This window comes from Lactuca virosa, chromosome 6 (assembly GCF_052849685.1).
Source record: "Lactuca virosa cultivar CGN04683 chromosome 6, Lactuca_virosa_CGN04683_v6, whole genome shotgun sequence".
NCBI lineage: Eukaryota > Viridiplantae > Streptophyta > Magnoliopsida > Asterales > Asteraceae > Lactuca > Lactuca virosa.
The window spans coordinates 164241431-164260034 of NC_136431.1; the positions used below are offsets into that span (position 1 = coordinate 164241431).

General features: G+C 36.4%; 1 protein-coding gene across 1 annotated transcript; it reads right to left on the reverse strand.

The window, feature by feature from the left end:
- Nucleotides 1–9207: 9207 nt before the first annotated feature.
- LOC145119043 (ABC transporter B family member 11-like) lies at nucleotides 9208–18191 on the reverse strand. Its single transcript, XM_079054685.1, has 14 exons — nucleotides 18145–18191; nucleotides 17844–17932; nucleotides 16760–17082; nucleotides 16590–16644; nucleotides 16208–16383; nucleotides 15725–15946; nucleotides 14873–15111; nucleotides 14140–14665; nucleotides 13781–14054; nucleotides 12809–13653; nucleotides 11463–11729; nucleotides 10904–11167; nucleotides 9821–10114; nucleotides 9208–9723 (listed from the first exon to the last, which is right to left on the reverse strand). Exons 3-14 carry the CDS (start codon nucleotides 17039–17041, stop codon nucleotides 9367–9369), a joined length of 3801 nt encoding a protein of 1266 aa, XP_078910811.1. The 5' UTR covers nucleotides 17042–17082; nucleotides 17844–17932; nucleotides 18145–18191; the 3' UTR covers nucleotides 9208–9366.
- Between the last annotated feature and the right edge of the window lie 413 nt (nucleotides 18192–18604).

Below are 18604 nucleotides of genomic sequence, written 5' to 3' on the forward strand. Positions count from 1 at the left end.
TGACACAGGTGCTAGCAGATAGTGTATATGGTGTTTGACTCATCAAATCATAAGGTGTGACCTTACAATCTCCCCCTATCTGATGATGCCAAAACTAATCTTCTTCTTCAGAGTCATCAGAACCATTGTACAACTTATCAACTTCTTTTAAGATATCAGGCTTAACCCATCTGAATTCATCAATTTTAAGTTCTTCCAGTCTTTTACTAAGCTCCAGGGAGATCAGCACACAATATCCTCTTTCTAGTTCAAAATGACTAAGTCCTTCCATGCGAAGATGAAATAAGTGTTCAGTGGGAGCAGTAGGAAGATCATCAGTGCATTGACAGCACATGTGATTTTAACTATCAAGATAGAAAATGCCATGTTCTGGTTCTTGAATAAACATGTACTAAACTGGTTAACACACTCGCTGACAGTTCATTGTTGATGTAGCGGGTTCCATATGGAAGAAGAAACTTAGTATTCCTGGATTTTCTGGGAGCGCCTGGTCTTCCTGAGGTAGATGGTCTAGAAGGACCAACTGATGGTACAAGATTCAACTTCTTGACTTTATTAAGCAGCTGCTGGATCACTAACTTCACCTCTTGAGCACGAATACCTTTGTGTTTGTCGATAATTTCTTGAATTTTTATCCACTCGCTGTAGCCAAATTTGACTAGCTTACGAGCAAATACAACCTTAGTGTATTCGTACTCAGTCTTCTTCCTGACTAAGTGATGCTTTAAAGACTCATTCCTTGGTTTGGTGCATCTCACCCTAATGATGGGATCAACATTTGTTCTATGAGTCAGAACATCTCCAAACTTCTTTCTGTTGATCTAGTCATTCAGCTCTGAAACCTTGTGTTGTTTGTCCATACTATTATTGAAGAGCTGAATTTTCTTGACTTGATCATTAGTGCTTTGAAAATCAGCAATTTCGTCAGCAGAAGCAAGAGCTTGAGTAAGTTTGGCAGACAAACGTTCTCCTTTTCTGGCTTATTTTCTTTCTTAAATAGCAACATTATTCTTTATCATGATTTCTCTTACTTCCTCAACAGTTATGCCCCATACTTTAGCTAAAACATTCAGATAAAAAATAATCTTGCTTTTCATGAAAGGAGGAGGTTCTGAAGGATCACCAGCAGTGGAAGAGCTTCCAGATTCAGCTTCATGGGCTCCCCCTGAGAAGGAAGCCTTCCTCTTTTGAGGATTGAGCTGATCATTATCAGACTCAATATCACTATTAGTTCCCTGAGGAATATCCCCTTCAAAATATCAGTCACGGTAGACAACATTTAGATGAACAACTGCTTGTGGAATGAATCCTAGATCAAGAAACCCTTCATAGTCATTAGTTTCTGATTGATCACCAACGTCTAGAATGGGTTGATTATCAGTTGTTGAATCAGTGTCTGGAATGTTGCTTCCTTGTCCAGCAACAACAATTTTCTTTTGACAGTCAACTTCAACCCTTCCAGGTTTAGTCATCTCAGGATGAGATGAAGTTGATGCAGTAACCACCAACATTTGCATATGTTGATAAGGACTCTCTTGACTATTCTCCCCCTTTTTGGAAACATCAGATTAGGGAGGAGAGCCAGGTGGTGGTGAAGGAGTACGACAAGGAGGATGTGATGGTGGAGGAGGTGGTGGAGGAGGATTTGATGATGGATGTGGAGGTGGAGGAGGATTATCACCTGGAGAGTTTGGTGGGGTGTCATCAATAACCATCTCATCATCATCACCCAAGGCCATAAATCGATTCATATCAACAACATCCTTTTCCACGCTAGTCAGCCTTTCTCCCAAGTATTGAGTTATCTTCACAAGTAAAGAAAGTTGAGAAAGCATAGTTGTTTTAAAATTGGAGCTGGATTCCCCTTGATAAACAGTAGCAATCTGAATAGGTGTTGGCATAGTAGGATCATTCTTAGGTTGAGGAGAAGGAGACGCTGATCTTGGAGATATCACATGTTGGATCAATGGCTCAACAGTTTGCACTAGAGGTGGGGTTGATCCATGTTGTGTAGCATAATCTGTGGAGGGAGTGGATGAAGAAGTTATGAGAATCGGATGTGATTGTTCACTCTTGGAGGAGATTTCATTCCCTAAACAAAGTCTTCTCCCTTATCAGTGTTTAGATCATCTTCTTCATCAGCTTCAACCTCTTATTCATTATCAGTACTTTCTTCACCATCATCCTCATCATCCTCTTCTTCAGAGCCAGAGGATTAAAAAACATATGGTTTTTCAATCCACTTTTGCATTCTCAGGGTGATATGCAAGTCATCTTCATACGGAGCAGCATTGATGATATTTGAGGAGAGAGCAGGAATTGGAATGGTGATCCCATGGTTTTCAGTATAGTCTTCCTCACGAGCCAAAATCAATCCAAGCCAACAGGGATATAGAACATATATTGGCTTCTTGTTCCCAGTGATACAATCAATCACCAGATCAAGAAAAAAGTTGAGCAAAATCCAATCTTTTGTTGCACACAATAGAATACAAGATTCTTTGCTTAGAAATATTAAGTTGATCCAAGCTTCCAGTCTTGTGTCCAAGACACTTCCCAATAACCCCTGTTAAGTACTTCCATCCTACACCAAAACACTGACGAAGAGTGTATTTGTGTGGATCATGAGAGGTGTCAAGAAGAGGAAAACTATACCCTAATCTTTCACGAACAAACGTGCACTTTTCTTCCGAATGAGTTTCAGAATAATTTTCTAATCAAGGAAGATGAAGAGAAGTTCGAAAATATTCCACATCAATAGTGACCCTATATTGGCCATCTCCAATGGTTCCAGTAATGGTTTGAGCATCAGAATCAACATAACATGAATACTAGAACTCAAATACGTGTTTAGGGTAAAAGGGCTCAGGGAAGTCACAGAAGGCGTATCGAAGAGGGCATTTTTTGACATAGTCGACGAAGTCTTCGATGCCTGAATTCATGAACTATTTTGGAATGCCATAAGAGAACGCCGCATGTTTTCTTGAATGATGATGGGAGAATCAGGGGCATGAAGACCTTTGACGATATCAAAGATAGGGGAAAACTCATAAAGAGGCTTTGACATTGTGAGAGCTTGAGGAAGATGATGGTTGGAAGAGCCTTTTTTGAGAGAGAAAGCTAATTGCTTGAATAAATTGTAAACGTAACCTAGGACGGAGTATTCCCAATTTATACCAAAAAGTTTCTTCCCTTTTACGTAATCATGATTGAAGAGATCGACACCGTAAAAATCTCGTATCCGAAGATAATGATGAACCTTTTAATCGTCATCCAAAAAGTTACCATTGAGATAATGAATTTATATCAGTGAGACATGGCATCATCGACAATGAACATCAGCAGAAGCAATCAGCGTATCATAGTTGCAGCTTGTAATCCAGTAAGTTTGTGATGTATCTTGATAGTGTGGGCTTAAACTACCATTCACTGACATAGTATTGTGAGATTTCATCAACGTGTGGTTTCATATGCTGACTCATTAATCAATTTTATTAGAAGAAAAAGGGCAAGGGTGGTATGATGCATGTAATACATTATGGTATGAAATGTACCCATCGTCAAAGATTTTTCGAATTCTCATCTACGTCTGGCTTCATACATTGAATCATAAAATTCTAAAGAAGAATATATGGAGAGAATGGATTGATGTGTGTGATCAGCTGTGGTGTTTTAGCTTAACCATAGACATAGATTTTCCAAGCTCTCATCAGCGTATGGTACATTATGCTGAATCATAAAGCTTTAAAGAAGAAAATGAGAGAATGAATTGTTTCAGTCATGCTGAGGTGGAATCAGCATGAATCATCAACAATGATAACCCATCAGCAAGAAATGGTTTAATCCTTGCATCATAGAGCTAGTTGTAGTCTAGAATCAAAGAGTCACCATCAATTCATTATGGTACCATGTCATACCTCAGTCTAGGAGGTTAAGGACATGAATAACCCTTTCTCTTTTAAGGACCAGACAAGTAACTATTACATTGATGACTATGCAATCAGGGTAAGCCATTGGGTTATGCTCGATGTTTCAACAGAACATGAGACTTGATGCATACGACAAACATGTTTCCAGGGACAGAGTCAGGTAAGATAGTTAACTAAGAATAAACACCCAAACCTTTTTATAATTTTTTTTATTTGAACCAGAAAATCTCACTTAGAAAGTTTAGACGATGCTAGACAATCAGCATGAGGAGGTGACTCAATGTCATCTCAGCAGATGGTCTTGCTGATGAGATACTTAGAGAGATTTAGGCACATACAACAACATGCTTCTAGGGACAATTATTTGTCAGTAGTTACATACTTGGATTATGAAATGCCACCATCAAATCTTTAAAAGATGGTACAAAATAATAAATAATATAAGAATACAAACAAAAGAGTCAGTCAAATAAGGAAATATTCTAAAAGCGATACCCTATCCGGATTATATGATGACCTAGTTGGTTGGAAGATACCCACATGATAAGAGCATAAGCCAACACTAACATCGAATGGTTTTTCTAGACAACCACTTGGGGAATGGTCCATGGTTCCCGGGAATGGAGTGGTTGTAACGACCCAAATTTTTTAAATACAATTTTCATTTTTAATTAGCCAAACATTCCCATAAAATGTGAAGTAACATTAACACTGTTTTCAAAATTCATAACATTAACATTTTATTCAAAACATCAGAGTGTCCCATCAAAACAAATAACAGAGAGTGCACGCCGTGCCATCAAGCCTTGCCCTTGCCCTTAGGCTCAGAGGTACCTGAAACAAATCAACAAACTATAAGCTAATGCTTAGTGAGTTCCCCAGAGCATACCCCACACAATCAACATAATCACATAATCATATTAGCTATAAAAGCTACATATATCACAACAGCCATGCATACAAACATATAGGGATGTCGTGGGCTCGTCTCCAGGGTCTTACTCCAGGATGCCAAACGCCATGACCGCCGCCGTGTTGCTGTTGTTCGCCATGTTGCTGTTGCTGCCGGACCTCCGTGCGCCACTGTGAGGTGGGTGGTCGTGTGCATTCCCGAGCAAGAGTGTGTTGTGTGTGTTTTGATGGCCGGAAAATGGAGAAGAAAACCACCATGGCCGCCAGTCATGGTGGCTGCCGCCACGCGTCACCGCCGGCCGCCACAGGGTGGCTGCGTGTGTGTGTGTTTATTGTGTTTAGTGTGTTTAATTTGGAATTAAAGCCTTGTAACATGTAATCAGAAAGTGGATTAATGAAAAGAAAACTAAAACCACCACCGTAGGGTGGTGGCTGCCGCCTCCTGCTGCCACCGACCGCCGTGTCGGGTGGCGGTGTGCTTAGTTGTGTTGGGATTGCTTGTTGGATGTTTGGACAAGGACTAAAACCCTAATGGGCCTATTAAACCCTAATGGGCCCAATGAAGCCCTAATGGACCCAAAAGCCCAAACATGTGACTAATGGGTGTAATAAACCCTAATTGACCTAAGGAAAACCCTAATAGGCTTAAGGACTTGGTTTTGGGCCTATTGGGCTAAGATGGGATTGGAAACCCTAATTAGGGTTTAGAAAACCCTAATATTGGATTTATGGGTTTGAACTTATCGGGACCCACATTTGGGCCATTAGAATGGAAGTGTGTGTGTATTAAGCCCAATCACACCACATGATTTATTTAGAAGAGTGATGGACTTAATGGATTAACTCCTTAATGGGTTAAGTGAGAAACACTTAACCCTAATCGTCATTTTATGTGAAACCCTAATTTCACTTGGGTTTATTGTTGGGCCTCTTTATTGGGCCTTGATGATTGGGTTATTAATGGGCCATCCAAAGTCAAGCAATTGGACTAGAATAATTTAATGGGCCTAGGGTAAGGCCCATGTAAGGGGTTTGGGCCCAATTTGGAAAATTGGGCCATAGATGGGCCATAGTTTGGGCCTTTATGATTATGTGATACTGGGCCATTAGAATGTTGAATGTTGGACTGGAATTTTGGTTGGGCCTTAGAATGAGACCATGCAAAGGTTTGGGCCCAATTTGGAAAATTGGGCCATATGTTGGGTTTTGATTCATAGTTGACTTTGGGCCTTGGGCTTGAATAAAGCCAACCTTAGGGTAATGTAGTAATTATCCAAGTATGTATTTATGGTTATGTGTTGGGACCCAATTATTAATTGGGTGTTATTTTGGTGTTGACAGTTCGGGAATCTGTCATCCAGCAGCTGGGGTTGAGTCTGCGGGACTTCAGCAATGTGGGGTTATGTCTACGGGACTTCAGCAGTGTGAGGTGAGTTACCTTCCAGTAGAAGTGGGTCTAAGGCCACAATGCCGACCCACTAGTAAGAGTTATAGTAGAGATAATTGTCTTTGTGATAATTATCTGGTATGTTACTATCTGTTATGATTATGTGCTAGTATGCTATGATGTTATGTGTTATGTGATAGGAGGGGGTAGGTTAGACCCCAGTACCGGTCGACAGGACCGAAGGGGTAGTTAGTACCCAGTTATGTTAGACAGTTTATGATATATGTGTTATGTTATTATGTGGTAGTGGTAGAAGGTGAAATAGTCCCCAGTTACCGGTTGAAAGATACCGAAGGGGAGGCCAGCACCCAGATATGCTAGGCAGTTACCGGTTGAAAGATACCGAAGGGGAGGCCAGCACCCAGATTGAAAGATACCGAAGGGGAGGCTAGCACCCAGATATGCTAGGCAGTTACCGGTTGAAAGATATCGAAGGGGAGGCCAGCACCCAGATATGTTAGGCAGTTACCGGTTGAAAGATACCGAAGGGGAGGCTAGCACCCAGATATGCTAGGCAGTTACCGGTTGAAAGATACCGAAGGGGAGGCCAGCACCCATATATGCTAGGCATTATGTGTTTATATGGTATGTGGTATGATGAGGGAACTCACTAAGCTTCGTGCTTACGGCTTTCAGTTTTGGTTTCAGGTACTTTCTTTTTCAAAGGAAAGGATCCGACTCGATCGCAGCGCATCACACCATGTTTTCCGCACATGAGATCTTTGGGATTACACTCTGATATGGTTTTATGATACTGTGTTTTGATTATTGACACTTTGGTTTTGACATGAGATATTATTATGAATGTTTTTATACTGTTGGTTTTATGTAATAACTTAATTAAAATGAAATTTTCGGTCTTGAATTTTGGGATGTTACAAAGAGAGAAAGAGAGAGTTATTGAGAAATGATGAAAAACTAAATGACATATGAAGAATAAGTTATCTAAGCCTTCAAGTGGGAGATTGTTAGAGTGTGAAGTCTTGATTGAAAGCTCTGCTTGTGAAAGAAAGATCTATTGGTGGCAAAAAGCTTTGCTGGTAAAAGAAAGCTTTGTTGGTGGCAGAAAACTTTGCTAGTGAGAGAAAGCTCTGTTTTGTGGCAGAAAGCTCTGCTGGTAAGAGAAAACTCAGTTAGTTAGTGGTAGAAATCTCTACTGATGAGAAAAAGCTTGTTGGTAAGAGAAAGCTCTTTGTTGGTGACATAAAGCTCTGTTACTAAGAGAAATCTCTGTTTGGTGGCAGAAAGCTCTGCTGGTAAAAGAAAGCTCTACTGGTAAGAGAAAACTTTGTTTGATCGCAGAAAGCTTTATAATGAGAGAAAACTCTGTCTGGAAAGAAGTATTTGTTGCGTGGCGTGTTGTGGTTGGCTAAGATTTAGGGTATCCCTTTTCATAGGTTATTATGGATGGGTCTGGCCCATCGGATTTAGGCATCCCCACGCTTGCCTATAAATAGGCACACATCTCCATCCTTATTCACGACTAGTTTTTATGAGTACTTTCAAGAAAACAATCATTGTGAGAGCACACACCCTTTTGGAGCCGTTTGTAAGCAGTAGTAATTCTTTTGTTTTGAGAGCTTAAATAAGGTGCAACATTGAGTGATTGTAATAGTTCCTGAAAGTTTAATAAAATCTTCTCTCTCGTTCGCCTGTTGACGTAGGTCACTTTGACCGGACCATGTTGAATACTATGTTTAGTTTTGATTTCATTTTTTAAAAGTTTTATTCTGCAAGATTCACCGAAGTTTTTTTTATCATTTGTCTGAAGTGCTTAACTTGTTTTATTGAATTTCCCAACATCATGTTCGTAATTTTCACTTACGTTCACATACGGTAAGTGGTATTCATTGCAGTTTGGCTTCATAAAAGGTATAACCTGGTTTCCATAGTAATTGATGTTAACACTATTGATACACATAAAAAAACAATATATTTTTGATTTTACACCACTTCCTTATGTAAAATATTGGTTGGAGTCAAATTAGACTATCAAAGCAAATTGATCAAAATTTTATGTTGGTCGACGTTGGAAGGCACACAAATTGATTTTGTAGGGGGTGGATGTTCTTCATGATGATGAACCGTCAATTACATTTTAGTTTTATATTGTAATTTAATGCATGTGAATCATGTAAATTTTATTGACATTATAATTGCCTTTTTTAATTTATCTTGTAATTATGTGTTAGTTTTATATTGTAAATTTGTTTTCAGTTAATTTAGTAATTTTGTAACATTGTAAAATATTTGATATTTGTATAAATTCAAGGGTATGGAGTTTTTTTTTTGTTATCTTTTATTTATTTATTATTATTATTATTATTATTTTGTAAATGGTATAGTATGTTAGAGATAATACATACATTATAATTAAATAGTTTAAAGAAACAAATTTATATAACAAGTAATTAGGGTAAAAAAATTGTCTCAAAAGTAAAATATACAAACAAAAAATACCTTAAAGTTGAATGGATAAAAATGTTGGTTTGAAAAAAAAAGAAAAGAAAAGAAAAAACACTTTTGTTATAAGCTTGTTGAATTTTGTATGTTGCTCCTATCAATTTTCCGTATTCAGAACTTTATGATTTGACCCTAGTTTTTCAAAATAACTCAAATTAAGAACTCTGTGAAATACGAGGTGATGATGAAGACTAGTGAGATTGACGGGGTGCAAAATGCAGATGAAGGTCAGGTCGCAAAATGCAAAAGAAGGCGGAGAGAAGAAGAAGAAGTTGAAGGTGTGCACTCCATCAAAGGTGATGAAAATTTTACCTCACTTTTTCTGTTTCAGTCGCTATGTGCATTGTTGCTATCTTTTATTAATAACATCATCGAAATATGTGAAATTGTGAATCACAATAACAATAACAGTTCCACTAACAATAACTACAACAACAAAAATGAAAAGGCATATGGTTATGAAGCAAAAAATAATAGTTTGTAAAGAAACCAAACACACATATATTATATATACCATCCTTGATATTGATAAGTTTTTCATGTTCCCCTCTCTTTGCAATGACTCCATTTTCATCACAATGACAATAATAACAGTAGGAATAAAGTGGCACATGATTACGAAACTGAAGCACTAGTATGTAAAGCAACTAAAGACGCATATATACCATCTTTAATATTGATAAGTTTCTCATGTGTCCCTCTCTCTGCAATGACTCCATTTTTCACCACTGCGATAACATCCGCCCCTTGGATTGTGGATAACCTATGAGCCACCACCACAGTGGTTCTGTGTACAATTACTCTATCAAGTGCATCTTGTACCACTTTTTCAGATTCGGCATCTAGAGCACTAGTGGCTTCATCTAGTAACAATATTTTAGGAGCCTTTACAATTGCTCTTGCTATAGCCACTCTTTGTTTTTGGCCTCCCGACAATTGGATCCCTCTTTCCCCTACATTCGTATCATACCCCTGAAAAAATTCACGATGTTTTAAATTTCTCATGTAACAATAATTAACAGTATTAGCAAAAGTAGAGTATCAAAGAAATTAAAAGTAACAGGATCACCTGGTGTAGGCTGCTAATGAATTTGTGGGCATTTGCCAATTCTGTTGCTGCCATGACTTCTGCTTCTGTGGCATTGCCTTCCTTCCCATACGCGATATTGGCACGGATAGTGTCATTAAACAGAACAGGCTCTTGACTTACTAGACCCATCTGCTGCCTTAACCACCTCACTTTTAGCTTTCGGATCTCAACTCCATCCAGAGTTATTTGGCCTGAATCAACATCGTAAAACCTTTGCAGCAAAGAAACCACAGTTGATTTTCCACTTCCACTTTCGCCAACAAGAGCTACAGTCTTGAAGATTAAAAATCAAACACAAATTAGTCCATGCTTTTTTTTTTCAGGATAAAGTCTTGTCATGGTAAATGATGTTTAAAAACGTTTTAAGAAATTGTGCTACACTTATGGAAATGGAAGGAAAAAAATGAATGAGTGCAAATTTGTGAGGAAAAACTGCATTTCTTCGGCGTTTTCTATCAAATAGTTCTTTATGCAATAATTCAAAAAGAAACAACCATATATATAGTATACAGGTTATTAGATTAAGTCATGTTCCCATTAACCCATTGAGTAAAAAATTAAACACTTTAGTCTTACTAGAAATATATAGGGTTCACGTTATTAGCTTCTCTAGTGTGTACAGACTCAACGTGCTAACCAACTAAAATCCTCAGGTGACTTTTTCAGAAAGGTAAATTGTAGAAAATAGCAATGTACTTTACTCTATTTACCAATCTAAGTAATGTAATTTATTTTTTTACCCATAATAGCAATGTATTTACATTCTTTTACCAAAAAAAAAAGAAATATGTAACCCATAATAGCAATACTTGTACATCCTATTACACATAATAACAGCATACTTGCACCTTGTTATCCATAATTGCAACATACTTAAGTATGTGACAAATAAAGTATAGTGCCCGTATTGGTAACGAAATGTATGTAAGTTGCTATTATGGGTAAAACATACAATGTATTGCTTTTACCAATAAAGAATTACAAGTATGTTGCTATTATGGATAAAAAAGAAAAGTACATTGTCCATATTGTAGTCGGAGTGTAGTTAATTTCATAAAATACCTGGCCAGAATGAATGGTCAAACACAGGTCTTTGAAGATTTGAATGTCGGGTCTAGAAGGATACTTGAAATTAACATGAATAAACTCGATGTCTCCCTTCACATTTTGTAATGTAGTTCCAGACTTGTCAGTATAGTCTATTTTTGATTTTTGGTCTAGAAGAGCAAAAACCGAAGCTGCAGCAGTCTTGGCTTTTCCAGAGTCTGGAATGAATGATCCCGATTGAGAAACACTCATTGCTGCCATACTCAACCCCATAAATACCTTCAAAAATAAAAAAAAAATGGGCATTCAAACAGAAACATTCGTTTCTAATCCGTCGTTAACTTTCAGATGTAATTAGTGATGAAAATTCTTAAAATTAGCAAATGAATTTTAGTTGCTAATTCGTCTCAAATTTGACAAAATAAGGCACTTTGCAACAAATTGTCACGAATGCCCTAAATTGACAGCTGGCGACCGTTTTCGTGAGTTTTTTGTAACAACATCTCATCGTTAATTATCACTAATCAGCCAAAAGAGATGTGAACCTTTTGTAAAACAAGTATGATGGGCCTACCTGAAATACTTTAGAAAAAGTAGTCCTTCCGGCTTCAACAAAGCGAGCTCCAACATAAAAGCTGGTTGCATATACTATATATATCAAGAACATGGACACACCAAAAGCAGCACCACTAACTAAACCTTGTTGGATTCCTGCTTTTCGAGGTTTTTCACATTTCTTTTCGTATAGTTTCATCACCTTCTCTTCTGCACAAAAAGCAGCAACTGTTCTAATGCTTCCAACCGCATCACTCGCAACTTGACTTGCATCCTCGTAAAGTTTCTGAAACCAATACAAGTTTACGTCATATATATGTTATTTCTATTCAACTAGTTTTTATTTTGGCTAGATGCACAAATATTGAAAAATCTAACAATTTATAACAATGTCTTCCAAATAGAGAACAATTTTCACTATTATGATTGGGTATTTTTTTAAAGTAAAATGTTGTAATAATAAGAGGTTGAAAATACAATGCTATAGTTGAGTAGATCTTCTATTGTACAGTTCCTTAATAAAATAAAATTTGATGTAGTTGAAGGAAAATGAAAGTATGATGGTAGAATGCACAAATAAATACAAGTACAATGCTATTACTTGCATTTAGCCCTTTAAATGTCAAGAACACTATATCCACCTCTACTTCCTGTATTTTCCTCTATTTACCTAAGCATGCCATCACTTTCGCAATACACATCATTTATTCGAAAAAAAAAATTTAATGGGGAAAAAAGAAACATGGCTTAATCCGATAACCTATATATGTGTGTGTTTCTTTTTGACTTAATGCTGTGGGAATGACTTTATAGAGAAAGTCATAGAATTCCCCATTTAGTTTTAACTCTTTACAAACTCTCCCTCATGTGGTGTCGTTTTCTCAAATATTTTTTATACATTATTTATCCTCGTGTCACATGTGAAAAAAAAAACAAGGCCTTACTTTATTTGCCAGCAAATTGTAGGAAATAGCATTGTACTTGCTCTTTTTATGAATAGTAGCAATGTGGTTACATTTCTTTACCCATAATAGTGTAATCTAGTAACTCTTTAATTTTACTACGATAATAACAATATGTAACCCATAATAACAACTTACTTGGATTTCTTTACACATAAATAGCAACGTATATACAATCCTTAACCACAACAGCAAAATACTAACTAACTTTTAGGAATAATAGCAATATGCAACATATGAAGTAAATTGCTATTATTGGTCAAATATGTCAGAAAAAAATGCATGCAACTACGTTACTATTACGAGTAAAACACATTAGTAGTTACTACTATGAGTAAGAAGTAGTAATATATAAAAGGCAAGAGTAAAATACATTGCAATTATGGAAAAAATAAAACCTCACCTTAGTATCAGCACCGAAACCGTTAAGAAATTTCACTTGAAGATACCCATTAAGTCCAATCAGAGGTAACAATAATATAATTATAAGAGCCAACTGCCAGTCTCCAACAAACGCAATGATTAAACCGGAAACAGCTGTAGAGGTATTCTGAACAAGTAACGAAAGTGTATCCCCCACCAAACCTCTCACTGATACCGCATCCAAAGACAACTTTGCCCCAATCAAACCACTTGAATTTTCCAACTTATCAAACCAACCAATCTCCATCTGAACCACTCTCTCGAAGCATTTTAATCGGATTCTCCTTATTAACTTACACCCAGCGATACCAAAAAAATACGTCTTCAGTGGTGTCGCTATTAAACTCGCCAAACCAAGAACAAGAAGCATCAACGCCCAAAACTCTGAATCCTTTCGAAGTTTATGAGCAGGCTGGAAAAAAGTCTTTATAATACTCGAAAGAAGATACCCAAAAAGCGGTAAAATTGCCCCGTTAATTAAAGCGGCTATGGAACCTGGTAGGATCACCGGGATTTCGGGTTTGTTCAGATAAGCCAAGCGAAAAAGGGAAGAATTTGTTTTTTTGTCGGGTATCGGTTCCTTCTGATTATCTGTTGGGGCTAAGTTAACCAAGTGGCGATTACTGTTACTAAGATTAGGTGATTCATGAGTTATGGATTTTGAGATAGAAATGCGTTGACTAGAATGTGACCCTGAGGCCATGGTAATCTCGGCCCATTCTTGATCAACATTTTCATGATTTTGTGAGTGTTTGGTGAGTTCTTGTAATCGTATAAGTTGGGAGTATGCACCTTCGGGATCTTGTAATAGCTCGGAATGTGAACCTGCTTGATTAAAAAGACGTGGCTTAATGTACTTTTATAAATTTACTTTTCCGTGTAATAGATTCTTTATAAATGTAATTATGAAACGAGAAAATATGTCGAAGGACAAGGTAGATAAGAGAATGACCTTTCTCGATAATCTTCCCATCATTAATAAGGGCAATTACATCGGAATTTTGTATAGTGCTCAATCGATGGGCTACAATAACAGTAGTTCTGTTAACCATGATTCTATCAAGCGCCTCCTGAACAACCCTTTCAGAATTTGTATCAAGAGCACTTGTAGCTTCATCTAGTAGTAAAATCCTTGGGTCTTTCAAGATTGCTCGAGCTATGGCTATTCTTTGCTTTTGTCCTCCTGACATATGAGTTCCATGATCACCCACCATCGTATCGAGTCCCTATATGCATTTAAGTAAGGTTTGGAATGCAATAATGAAAGTTAATTCTATTTAGTCAATTTTCTAGCAACATATGAAATTCAACCTCAGGGAATTTGTCGATAAATTTGGCAGCATTGGCGAGTTCAGCTGCTGCTTTGATTTCATCAAGTGTTGCATCATCTTTCCCGTATGCAATATTATCTTTAATAGTAGAACTAAACAAAATCGGTTCTTGGCTAACAAGACCAATCTTCCCTCTAAGCCATCTGAGGTTGTACTCTTTGATATTAATATCATCAATAACAACTTCTCCTCCTTGGGGGTCGTAAAACCTCTCTATGAGGCTGATGACCGTTGATTTCCCACTCCCGCTGTGTCCCACCAGAGCCATGGTGGTGCCGCTTGGTATGGTGAGAAATAATCCATCAAAAATAGGCTCCTTGGGTCTAGTCGGATAGCTAAAAGTAATATCCCGGAGCTCGATATCACCATGAATGTCGTCTAGTTTCCGGCCATTGGTGTTGTAAGGATCTATATCTGACTTTCGATCTATCACCTGGAATAGTTTGAAAGCTGCAACTCTTCCTGAGGTAAATGAACTCAAGCACGGTGAAGCCTGCCCTAATGAACTGATTCAAAAGTTTCGTGAGGAAAAGTTTAAATAAAGTTACTAAAGATATCATACCAAAGATAGAACTTTATGTTAAAGGACCAAGTCTGCAAACACAGTACAACCTGTTCTATCATGTCATTTTCTGTCGTGTGTAAAAGATGGGCCTTAATTATGTCTATATATGATCATGAGAAGTATTTTGAAAATATAAAAGAGTACTTACGAAGAGCTTAATAAGATAGCGATCATGATGTTTATGACCTGTCCGCCTGTGTATCCTTTTTCTATAATCAATCTGCCACCAAACCATATGGCCAAAGAGTAGCAACCGAATACACAAAACATAAATATACCAGAACCAAGTCCGGAAACCAGACCCTCTTGCACCCCAGCCATATAAGCTTTCTTTAATGACTTATCATACTTGGCAATGGCTTGCTTCTCCCCCGTGAATGATGCAACCTGTAGTTATAAAAAATCATTATCAAAATCAGATTTTTTAAAAATGAAAGAAATAGCAACATACTTTTTAATATGAAGTTTTTTAAAGTACAATTGGGTACTCTTTTCAAAGTGCAATGCCTTAATAATATGTACAAATTTAAAGAGTGTTAAATGCATGAAATAGCAAAATACTATTATACAAATGTTTCTTATAGCATCCTATATACCGTCATTTGGTCATATTATAGCGTTGTACTTTCCAAAACTAGCCTACTTATTATTGCAATGTCATCCAAATACAAAGCAATATTCATTGCTATAATTGGGTAGATTTTTCAAAGAATATCCTAATAAGGAAAAAATTGAAAGTCCAATGTTATAATTAGGTAGATTTTTCAAAGTACAATGGCCTTGTAAGAAAAAAATAAAAATACATATAACCGGGTAGCTTTTCAGTGTACTATGACCTAATAAGAAAAAATGGAAGTACAATTCTAATTGGCTAGATTTTAAAGGTACAATGACCGAATATGAAGAAAAAAATTAAAAGTACAATATTTTAATAAGAAAACATATTAAATACAATGTTGTAATAAAAAAACGAAAGTAAAGATAAAAAAAAAAATCTCACAGTTCTGATAGAGCTGACTGTCTGTTCAACCACGGTTGCACCAACAGAATAAGCAGATTGGCCCCTGGACGTTAGCTTTGCCATTATGGCAGTCATAAAGGCCGCTGAGATCACAAGAACAGGAATTGTAGATAATAACGCAATGGAAAGAAGCCACCCCTTTGAAAAAGCAATCACAAATCCTCCAAAGAAAGTTGAAGTTAGCTGTATAAATTTTCCAACCTAAAAAATGAGACGGATTAATTAACCCTTAAAACTTATATCAAAAACATTAGATATAAACCTTGTCCCCGTTTGTTACGCATGTTACGCAAGACAAGACATGATATAACAAGTTGTACTGCATTTGGCATGCATTACACTGACAAAATTTCATTTTGACAAAGACTAGTTATCAATCTCCTGTTTGTGCAAAAGACGTGAATGCCCTTGTCATTATCATCATGGAAAAAAGACCTTCAAAGTCTAACATTCCGTTAGTACCTTTTCTCCCATAGCCGCCTGAATAATAACGGTATCGCTAGTCATACGTTCAACTATTTCTCCGGTCTTGCTTTCTTGATCAAAAAATCCAACATCTTGTCTAAGTATTGTTTTCAAGTATAAACTTCTGATTCGTGCAGCCTGCCTCTCCCCTGTTATCATCCAGCAAAGCACCTCTACAAAAGTGTCAAATATGGTTCTTGGTTAGAGTTTTAGACACTCCAAAGCCTAGTAATCATATCCCTTTTTGTTACACACAACAAAACTGGTTATACTTGCATTTGAAGTGCATTGAACTAATGTCAATGAGACAAAGATTGCAATTTTTGTCCCACCAAAAAAGGTGTAACAAAATTAGCCTTAATTAGTTTCGTAAGCTTACGGGAAAATGCTGCAATTCCCGACCCCAGAGCCAAGTAGACATATTTGAGGGATACCTGAATACGATTTATGAATGAGAGAATAGCTAATTAATACACTTAATGGTTTAGTCATAGCAAGTAATAAAAGTTCTGATGAAATGGGCATTAGTATTGAGATATGATCTTATACCTTGGAAACTGCATGAACAATGGCTTTGTTATCTGTAGTGTCTCCAAATGTGTCAATTAGCTCCCCAAATAACAATGTCTGGAGAGGCATACTGATTCCACCTCCAATTGCAGTGATTGTCCCTATGATCATTAGTACATAATCAGTGGAGTCAGCAAAGGCAAAAAGCTTGTGATATGGTACAGCATCAGTTGTCTCCTTCGGCTTTTCAGACATTTCTGGATCTACTGCTGTTGATTCAGTGCCGTGTTCTGGCTTCATTTCTCCTTTCGAACCACTCATGACTTCCCTAAATGCTTTATATATATCAAAGTGGATTGGGGCTACAAGAGAAAACAAGAATAACTGTCATATTAATTTAATATGTATTGCAATAATTTGAATCGATCATTCACTAAGAACTGAAGTTGTGAAAAGTAAGCATGTAATAACCATTAAGAGTATAAGTTTGTTTGGCGGAACGGATGACAAAGGAACGTTGTGACGAAGGTGATTAATCTAATAACTAAGATTATCTTTGGTCAGTGGAATATATTTCAGTAATAATGTTATATAATATTATTTGATTATAAAATTTAACTTTTTACAAAGCTATAGGAGAACAAAAGTTCATTAAATTCCAAATATAATAAATTCAATAATTTTAACAAAATAAAAGTTTAATATAATAATCATAAAGTTCTTTAAAAAGATTTGTCATCAGAACTTTTATTTTTCACTCTAATGGCATAATAAAATAAAACATTAAAAACCAAAAAGATAAAAGCATATATTTTGTTCCTTAAAGAGAATCTATTTCAATTCATTAAACAAAATACAAAATGCCGTTCTAAAAATTTAATTAAAAAAAAATATATATCGTAAAAAACAAATAACTTTCATCCTAGAACGAGAACTATCTATTTGTTCATTTGCGATGTCAAGCCAATATATTATTAATTAAATTTGAAATTTTGTGGCTGATGCTGGATTTCTAGTAGCTGCTATGAAGAATGTCTCCAGAATCCCTTTTATATAGTCAACTAGCAAAATTCTATATCGAACTGAAGACACTTATAAAAGAGAAAAAGAAAACAGTTTTTACCTCAAAACAGCAAATGGCGTATGTTCTTGGTCAAATCTTAACATCCAAGGAAGATGCGTCGGTATGACTGAACTATCGTGGAATTCATGCTGTATAGTAGAAATGATGAAAAGTGAATAGTACTTATATCCATGAATGATTAAACGAGTCTGTCTGGTCTCTATTGAGATGCGATGTGACTCATTGACTAGACACTGTTCAACTTGAATGATATATTCGATTACCCTTTGCTTCTTAACTTCTTAATTAGCTTATGACGCAGCTTAATAATAGCATCTTACTGATAGTGAGTTTAACTTACATGATCTTTATACGTGTATGGTCCGTCGTGATGAAACTTTCTCTGCTAAAAATAATAATAGAAATGAGGATCACCAATTTGTTTTTAATATTAGAGTAAATTATTGAAATGGTCCATGTGGTTTGGTAAACATTGCGAGTTTTGTCCCTATCTTTTGTTTTTTACTTGAGCCATCCTCCACTTTCGTTTATATTGCACCACGTTACATCCATGCATTTGCGAGTTTTCTCAATTGCTAGTTTATTTGTTTGTTTATTTGAGTTACACTTGACATAAATTCCGTTTACATGTTTTCTTTTGAGGTTGATTAACAATTAGATTTAACAATGGTAGTACATTTCCGTTCCGTATGTGTTCGACATCCTTATATAAACTATGTTATTCAAGATCTCGTGCCTGGTATGGATAGTCTATCTAAGTTTGGTTTGTTCGGTTTTAAAACTTTAAAACTAGATTTTTA

Coding starts and splice junctions, on each gene's coding strand:
- LOC145119043 (XM_079054685.1), bottom strand. CDS start 17,041: ATGAGTGGTTCGAAAGGAGAAATGAAGCCAGAACACGGCACTGAATCA. Junction 14,666..14,872: donor GCTATCTTATTAAGCTCTTC/GTAAGTACTCTT, acceptor CTTTTGAATCAG/TTCATTAGGGCAGGCTTCAC. Junction 13,654..13,780: donor TGGGAAGATTATCGAGAAAG/GTCATTCTCTTA, acceptor TTAATCAAGCAG/GTTCACATTCCGAGCTATTA.